The 9,189-nt window shown below is 38.0% G+C and overlaps 1 protein-coding gene across 2 annotated transcripts in view; it reads left to right on the forward strand.

Moving 5' to 3' along the window:
* Positions 1 to 5,272, forward strand: part of PDS5B (PDS5 cohesin associated factor B) — a 92,706-nt gene extending 87,434 nt beyond the window's left edge. The window contains exons 31-35 of one of the 2 annotated variants that reach the window (XM_060770842.2): positions 806 to 905; positions 1,686 to 2,143; positions 2,235 to 2,336; positions 2,696 to 2,834; positions 4,412 to 5,272. In XM_060770842.2, coding sequence (XP_060626825.2) covers positions 806 to 905; positions 1,686 to 2,143; positions 2,235 to 2,336; positions 2,696 to 2,834; positions 4,412 to 4,447 — 835 coding nt within the window. In that variant the 3' untranslated portion in view covers positions 4,448 to 5,272. The remainder of the gene's footprint in view (positions 1 to 805; positions 906 to 1,685; positions 2,144 to 2,234; positions 2,337 to 2,695; positions 2,835 to 4,411) is intronic. The other variant, XM_060770844.2, reaches the window with a different exon arrangement.
* The last annotated feature ends 3,917 nt before the right edge of the window (positions 5,273 to 9,189 follow it).

The following is a 9,189-nucleotide window of genomic DNA, read 5'->3' on the forward strand; positions in this document are numbered from 1 at the left end:
CTGCTAACTGTCATTGTACACTGGTTTGAGAACAAACTTGATTAGTAACCAGAAACAAAGCAATAAGCATGATTAATCCTAAAAAGGGAAAAAGAGAGATTTTGTATGAGAAGAGGGAGGAAATATTCATGAACTTTGAGGGTGTTTCTTAATTTCTAGCCGATCTAAAGAAAGTAAACAGTGTTATGTCTAATCTCTGTCTTGCTGTATGGATTGCATTTGAGTAAGAGTTCAGTGTTAATTTACTGCAGGAAAATACTAGTGCAACCATTTTTCATTCTTGATAGAAGAATTGAAAGAAGTTGCATCTGTTTGCTATCCACCTCCCTCTCCCCCAAATTATAAACAGAAGAGAATGCCTGGAATAGTTTACCACAGTGCAGAAGTGAAATAAACATATTGATAAGAAAATATCGATAGGAACATATAGGTGTTTATTAACTATGTAAAACAGAGTCAAAGCATGTGTGTGTGTTTGTTTTCAATGAACAAAATTAGTAGGAACTTTTACACAAAGTTGATGTGGAGTGTCTTATTCCTCACTCCCAACATTTGGGTCATATAGGCCACGTTTGCCCCTTCCATACTAGATGTAGCCCTGAGTGTGGCCTCCTTTTCTACTATGAATTCATGACTCTTATTTCAACCCTCTGTGTGAAAAAGACATGTGAGACAATGTCGAAGTGAAGAAAAACCTTCCTAGCACTGGTAATTTCTTGTTTCAGCTGAAGCTGCTGGCAATTTTCAACTCAGAAAGCACAACATTAATTGTATTTTCTAATCTCTTATGTTTTTGTTGTAACAGACTTGACAGCACTGAGTTGGATCACAGTGAAAATGAAGACTATACAATGGGTTCACCTTTACCAGCGAAGAAAAATGATAAAAGAGATGACTCTGATATTGTAAGAATTAATTAATTGCGTTGCATTTTTAGTTAATCTTAATAAATGTTAACCATATGAAAAAGAAATATTACCTAGTAAGCATTCATAGATGTAATTGATTTCATATCTGAAATCATACAGATTTACTAGAAAATCTAGCTTACATCTTCCAAAAAATTTAGACATAGGAGCACTACACAGATGACCTGGGTTTTTTTAATATAATTGTGCAGCGGGTTAAATTGCTGAGCTGCTGAACTTGCTGACTGAAAGGTTGGCGGTTCAAATCCAGGAAGCTGGGTGAGCCCCTGCTGTTAGCCCAGCTCCTGCCAATCCTAGCAGTTTGAAAACATGCAGATGTGTGTATGTCAATAGGTACCACTTCTGCGGGAAGGCAACAGCACTCCATGCAGTCATGCTGACCACATGACCTAGGAGGTGTCTATGGACAACACTTGCTCTTCAGCTTAGAAATTGAGATGAGCACCACCCCCCAGAGTCAGACATGACTAGACTTAATGTCAACGGGAAACCTTTACCTTTCCTTAAGTCTTAGATATCTTTTCATTGTTAATATAAATTCAATTTCGATATTTTCATATTATATTATAGTCACCTCACCCCCTGCCCCCCCCCCCCCCGCCGCAAATAAGCAACAGGCAAGTCTTGAATTTCACATTAAAATATCTGTTTAAAATTGCAGAATTTATTCTGGTCACTTAAGGCACAAATTAGTATTTTCCTTTAATAAGGATCTTGATATTTGATGGGAGAGTTAACATGTTCCTTCTTCTTTAGTCAGAGCTGGAAAAGCCCAGAAGCAGGAAGAAAATAATTACAGATCCAGAAGACAAGTTGGGTATGGATGACCTGGGTAAACTAGGACAAGAATCAAAACTTAGAAGCAGTCAGCGAGGGAGAAAAAGGGCAGTTATTTCAGAATCAGAGGAGACTCCGTGGCCTGAGGAAAAGAGATTAAAGGAAGATGTCCTGGAAAGTGAAGATGAACAAAATAGCCCACCAAAGAAAGGAAGGAGAGGGCGACCTCCCAAGGCAGCTGCTGGAGTCACACAAAAGGAAGAATCCACGGTAAAGACATCCAAAAGAGGTAGAAAGAAAGCCACGCCAGTAAAACCCGTAGAGGAAGAGGAGGAAGAAGAGGAGGAGGAAGGAGAGGAAGAAGAAAGACAAATGGAAATCATAGAGCAGAAGTCAAAAATTCGGCAATATAAGACACCAAGGAAAGCACAACAGAGGTATCTTTCTTGTTTCATAAACAGATCTTTAAATGCCAATTTGTTTTGTTTTTAAATTTGTTATTTCACTTGGGATATTCCTCTTAAATAGGTCTGAATCATCTGAAATAAGTGCAGCTGAATCCAACCAGTCTACACCACAGAAAAAACGAGGGAGACCACCAAAGACACCACCCTCACAGCCGAAAAAAGGGTAAGATGAAACTGTTAAATCTTTTTTTTAATGATTTTATTCATCCATTTAGTCTTTTAAGTATTTTACTCCCCTTGGGGGCTCTCCACCAGGCAAACACTATAAATAAATAAGATGTATTTGGTCTACTTAGAAAAAAAAACTTCATACCTCAAAAAATCCAATTGAAAGTATAAAGAGATAGAACAATTTACCTTATTTATACCAAGTGTGCTCAACACAACTGTGATGTATAAGGTTCAGTGAAAATAAGAATTTAGTGTTGCTTAGATACTGTGGTGGCCTCTACCCTTACTTGACTTCCTGGGTTTAACACAATGTGTACATGAATACCTTGATTTGTGTTTTTTCCACTTTAGAAGCGGTGGACGGGCAAAGCAAACAGCAACTAAAGAAAATGAATCTGGTGAAGAAATGGAAGCATTTCAGAGTAATTCTCCAATTCAGGATATTTCCCAAGAATTAACAATGGAGGAAGAGGAAGTTACCACAGTCAAAGTATGTAAATCCATGTGTATTCTAGGCCAAGATGTGAATACCCATATACCTCTACTCTCACAGTTTAGAGTGCCCACATTATAAAGAAATAGTGAAAATAAATTCTTCCTTCTCTCTCTGTGTCTGTTACAAAGAGACTAATAGATTTTATTTTGTGATTAATCATCTGTTCCATTTTTCATACTGAAACAGCCATGTTTTTTGGGGGGGGGGGCATAACTCAGGTGTAGCAAAAAAATGGGAACAAATTCTCAGATTTTACCTAAATAGGCACAATTATGAAATTGGTGAGAAATGGCTCCTAATTTATTAAATAAGCAGGATAGGCTTGCCCGTGGTAACACCCATTGAGTTTTCCAATAATAGCATGCATGATATATTGTAAATACTACTTATACTTGTCCTGCTCTGCTTCTAGGCACACTTTTTAAAATTATGTATCTATATTTGATGGTGTGTGGATGGGAATTCACAATGCAGTGAATATTGTTGCCTTTGGCACTTGATCATTAGTCTTGTGCATTTGTATAGAATCACTGTCCATTTCTGTTTGTTTCATTCATAAAGCCCCATTTTAGTTTTTGAGCACCTCTCCTGAAAATGGGTGCCTTTCCAAATGGGTTTTTTTTTTGTCCCAGGTCCAAAAAAATGAAAATTTTTATCCCATGCTCCCCTTCCCCTCAGTTTTAGGGCTAGAGGGGTGAAACTAGCCAGCTCCACCACCATTTTTCCCTGCTGTTTCCCCCTTCCGTCGGGAAATCTATGTTGCGCCACTGCTGAGGTCATCAGAGCTAGGGGCAGACCCACAGTGGGATCCTTGGCGTGGGGCTGGAACACACTGTATTCACTGGCGGCTTGCCAGGACTTGCCCTCCATTGTGTTTGCTGGTGGCCTTGCTCCACAACCGTGCAGGCCCAGAATGGCACTGGCAGGTGTGGGTGTTGTCTGGACCTGCATGCCACACACACACACTTTTTCCAAGGAGAGAGTGTGTGTGGCTTGCAGGCCCAAAGCACCCGCACTTCCCAGGGCCTGCAGTTGAGGGCCGAGCACCGAGATCAAGCAACCAAATGGTTACCGTTCCCACTTTCCTTTCGTTTCACTGATACTCTTATATCAGAGGGAGGTGCATCGCTTTGTGCTCTCTGAATGAAACAAATTATTCGAAAGCACAAATTAAACAGGTGAAATGGTTACCATGACTATTAATCCCATTAGGCCCATGACTATTAATCATAGAGTTGGAAGAGACTGCATGGGCCATCTTGTCCAACCCTCTGTCATACAGGAAAAACACAATCAAAGCACCCCCAACAGATGGCCATCCAGCCTATGTTTAAAAACCTCCAAAGAAAAAGCCTCCACCACAATCTGAGGCAGTGAGTTCCACTGTTGAACAGCTCTTATGGTCTAATGTTTAGCTGGGCTCTCCTTACTTGTAATTTGAATGTATACTATAAGTTGTATTTAAATACCATTATATTTGTGGCTTTGATTCACAATGTGATAAACACGTTTTTGTGGCTCTTTCTACTGGATTGGGGTATATAATTTGGTGTGCTATTTGTTTTTCTCAGGTACGCCGAAGGACATCCAAAAGGGAGAGGCGGTGAACAAGCCGTGTTGCCAGTCTTTTAAAGTGAAGTCTTTGAAGATTTTTATTATTTCAGACTGAAGAAAGCTGTTGATGCTCACAAGTGGGGTTTCTGGTGAAAGCTAGGCCAGTTTGTTTTGCCTGAGCCTGCATTTGGAAACCCAGGTCACAAGCATAAGCCACACACATGAATATCATTGACCATGGATTTTTGTGAAGTGTAATGTGCGCTGGCTATATAGACACATGAATGAAAGAAACTGCCTGTAAATAATCCTTTTTTTAAAAAATGTTTCTGACTTCTAAAGTGCTTGTATAGCTTTTACTGCGGCTTTAAACTTGACAGTACCAAACTGTCTTGTTAGATTTCAGAAGAGGAGGAAAAAGTAGAATGGATATCAAGCAATATCTGTCGGCGTCTGTATTTTTATTTTTCTTGACATTTAACTGTGAAAAAAAAATCAGCTTGATAAAATAGTGATACTTCTGACAGTATTTTGTTAGAAAGTAACAGAAAAAACAGTGAGCTCTTTTTCTTTATGTATCTAATCCAGTGTTTACCGTTGGCCCTTGCCTGTCTTTGGAAGTGCCAGACAGCATTTGAAACAATGCGGGATAAAGTAATACAGCTAAACACAGATTTGTGAAAGAACATTCATTTTACACACCTCAGTATTGATATCAGATTCTTCTGGATCTCTTGTGACATTGAGCATTTTTTAAAAAAAATAATAGTTTGATTTTTAAATTGTTTTATTAAATAATGTAATGAACGCCTATCCTTTTATTTTCCTTAATAGTTTTTTTTGTTAACCTGCTGTATCAATAAAATTCTGCAACTGAATTTTTTATTAGTCTAGTATCTCAATGTGCATATTCCCTCCCGAACATTATGTTCACAAAGAGCAAATTGTTGCATTATAATAAGAAACCTGATATCTGAACGTTAGTGAAAATGCAGGTTTTATTGCTATGTAAAGTTAATCGCAAAGAAAATTTTATTGATGCAGTCTGTCTTTATAAAAGCTGTTCCTTCTCCAGAGCCAAGTGTTTTGTATTTCACAGTGAGTTGCATGTCTTATGAAACAAAAATGTAATGAAGTTGCAATGTACTTTTTAAAAGTCTTATTTGGCTGTAGGATATACTACATTGCCTCTTGAGAAGAATCTTCTACCAAGAGCTTGTTGTATTTTCTTTTTTGTTAACGGATTAAAAAAAAATCTGTGTGGTTTTGGGCAGTTGTGGGGGGCTGATTCTTAACATGTTTTCAGTTGATCCGTGGCAGTATATTTTAGTTGAGGGTCTTCATAATCTTTGTGGAGCTTCACTTTATGCCCTCCCTTGAAGTGGGTGAACTTTGTCTCTTGAGTCAAAATTCAAAAAAAGAAAACTGGGAAACTACTTAAGGAATTGTCCTGTATGCAGTTTTCAAACCGTCTTTGAACCAAAATGTATAGATCTTTATTTATGCTTAGCGAGGCACACTTTATAGTTTAACTTGCTGTTTTCTTCCTGCTTGGCTAATAGTAAATGTTAGAGAATCTGATTTTAACTTATTAATATTTTATCTCATGAAATAATAGAACATTGTCATAAATTAACAAAGGCATCTTTTATGTTACACTTTCAAGGGGGATATAGGCAAGGGAAGGAGCAAGGCCTTTATGGTTGTTCCTGAACATGCTTGCAAGTATATTTTTCAAAGGAAAATCAACTTTTTTCTAAGCTTTTTTATTATATGATTTGTATGTTTTTTTTAAAAAAAATCAGCAGCAGCAATAGACAAAGCCAGGCAGTTTGTGTTGACCAAGCTGTTCTGCTTTATGTGCTTTTTCTAGAAGCCCTGTTAGCAAATAATTCCTGTTCTTCAGCTGTCTTCTCTTCTTATGCCCATGGTTTTTGGTAACAGCTGTCTTTCCAAGCATTCGCTAAAGGTAGTTCAGATGACTTCACTTAGAATTTGCCTCATGCCTCACAACGCTTAACAGTGCAAATAAGAGTTTTTATATCCCCCCCAAAAGCAAAATAGAGTATTCGTATTCCATTTTCTTCACTGACAAAATTGCACTGACAACATTTATGAAGTATATATGTAAGACCATTTTATACAAAATTTCAGAAGGTACTCAAAACTGCTTGCAGACTGTTGAAGATTTATCTGCATGATCATAGTTTGACCATATTTCCTTTAATAATGCTGCAGACCAGTTACTCCTAAATTGTAATGTTTGGATTTAATCTATAGTTCAGCAGTTTGAACGTTTATTTCCTGGCAGTTTGCCACTTTAGATTTGCATTTGAGAAAAACTGGTGCAGATGAAATGGGATCATGTTTAAAACTTTAAGGTTTTATTCTCCTCCTGGAAGTATAATAGATATCTTATGTACTAATACTTTCAGTTCTGCATACAGTAGCTGCAGTCAAATAATGTATAAAGAGACAATATGATAAAATGCAGTTAGTGTGCTCTTCAATTATGTTCAATTTATAGTATGTACTGTATAACATTAAACAGTCAAATTGACCTCACTGTTGAAAGTTCAAGTATGAAATTTTTCTGAGAATACAATGTTATCTTGCTGTACTTTGCAGCCAATCATAATAATTCACTTTTATGTATCATTTTATTGCTGAAGTAAAGCAGCAAATGTATAGTGATCTGTATCTGTGTAAAAAATGTATTTTGAAATTGGCTTTAGGTTTTTCAGTTACTCAACTTCCAAAGACTGGTTATTTTCCTTTGCATCATTTCCCAGAAATATAAGTATGTGGTAAATATGTTTAGATTACAAAAATTCTGACTGAAAGGGGGAAATTAATATAATATACATATTCTGTCGAGAACCAGCATAGTATAGTAATTTCAATACTGGACTAGAACTTTGGCTTGGGCAAGCCACACTTTATGAGCCTGAGAAAAAGAAAATGGAAATCTTTCTTGAATATATCTTGCCAAGAAAACCCTAGGATGTGGCTGTCGTAAGTTGAACCAAGAAGACAGATCATGACAACAAATTATCTTAGTACAAGGCTAATTTTTCATAGCAAGTATTAAATGGATGTCCATAGAAATTTCTCTGGGACAAAAATAATAATTTATGCATTCTATACTTCCAAGGCTTTGTTATTAATAATAAATAGCAATTCCTTCCCTACATGAAGGCTGTGTTTTCCCTCTGTGACTGGGCTTTGAGATGGGTCGCCACCCCAATATACTGCCATCTCAAGTGACTATGTTGTTACCTGTACTTTGTGTTGCAACTTTCTTTGGCTTCAGGGCATAGTGTTGGCTTGAGGGAAGCGGAAAGAGACTGCAACAGAAGATAACAGCCACACACAACAAGATGTAACAATTTGGATGTTGTCTATGGGCGGAGAAGTCAACACTACTAGTATATCAACAATTTCAGGATAGGATTCTATATAACAGAAAGTGAGTGGGTTTTCACCATTAATTCTCCATTTATGGTCCTCATTTGATGTCATTGGAGTAAGGAATCAGTTTAAGTTGAGAACAAGGGTGAGACAACAGGAAGGGACATTCACTCCTGAAAAAGTTATCATGGGGAAAATGTGTCTCCACTGAAGCTTCCTCACCAATCCTTGGTTCCGCAACAAACCAAAATTTTCAAAATCACAGAGATAAAAAGTAAGGTGAAATACTTGAACAGGGGGCCCAGGCAGCAAAACAAACTCCACAGGGGTGCTAACCCTAAGCTATATGTGCACACAAACACACACATATATGTATGATGGAACTATTCCATCAGTGTTGCCTCCCAAAAATCTTGCAAATCTCTTGGGAAGACAGGCTGACAAATGTCAGCATTCTGGAAGAAGCAAAGACCACCAGCACTGAAGTGACGATCCTCTGCAATCAACTCTGCTGGACTGGCCATATTGTCCAAATGGCCAGTCGCTATTTCCCAAAGCAGTTGCTCTACTCTCAACTCAAGTACACAAAACAGAATTTTGGTGGACAGGAAAATAGATAAGGATGGGCTTAAAGCTAACCTTAAAAACTGACATAGACTCAGAGAACTGGGAAGCCCTGGCCCTCAAGTGTTCTTGTTCTAACAAGGTCAGTTGCACCAATAGTGCTGTGGAAATCGAAGAGGCATGAATGGGGGGGGGGGGGGGATAATAATAACTTTATTTATACCCCGCCACCATCTCCCCAATGGGGACACTCGGAGCGGCTTACATGAGGCCAAGCCCAAACAACAAATTACAGCAGAATGAAACCAAATACGCAAACAATAAACAACATCATAACTACATAAAACATGAATGCATAATGATATAAAATTACAATAAACACAGTCACAGTGACTGGGTGGGCTACATGTAATGATTAAAAGAAAAGCTAATAACTGATTAAAAACTCAGGTGAGATAAAAGAGAAGCAGGTTATTTGCGGAGGAGGGCTCATTAAAACGGGGATTGTGGAATCAAGCTTTTCCACAAGGGCTGGGGGGATGTATACTCCAATGACAAAATGTTGAGACTAAGCAATAGTGTGAGGTGGTATACCTACTCACCAAAGGTGCAGCAGAAGAGCCAGGTTTTAAGGTCCTTTTTAAAGGTTTCTTGGGTAGGGGTTAGAGGAGGCCGTGTCAAGCCAAGCCTTGTCGAGACTGCCTTCCATCTGGAAATAAATGTCTTCACTATGAAAGAACTTGCAGATCAAGAATAGGACTTTACAGTCACCTACAGACCCTACACTTGGAAGGCAATGATATTCGGCCACAAAGGATCA

This window comes from Anolis sagrei, chromosome 3 (assembly GCF_037176765.1).
Source record: "Anolis sagrei isolate rAnoSag1 chromosome 3, rAnoSag1.mat, whole genome shotgun sequence".
NCBI lineage: Eukaryota > Metazoa > Chordata > Lepidosauria > Squamata > Dactyloidae > Anolis > Anolis sagrei.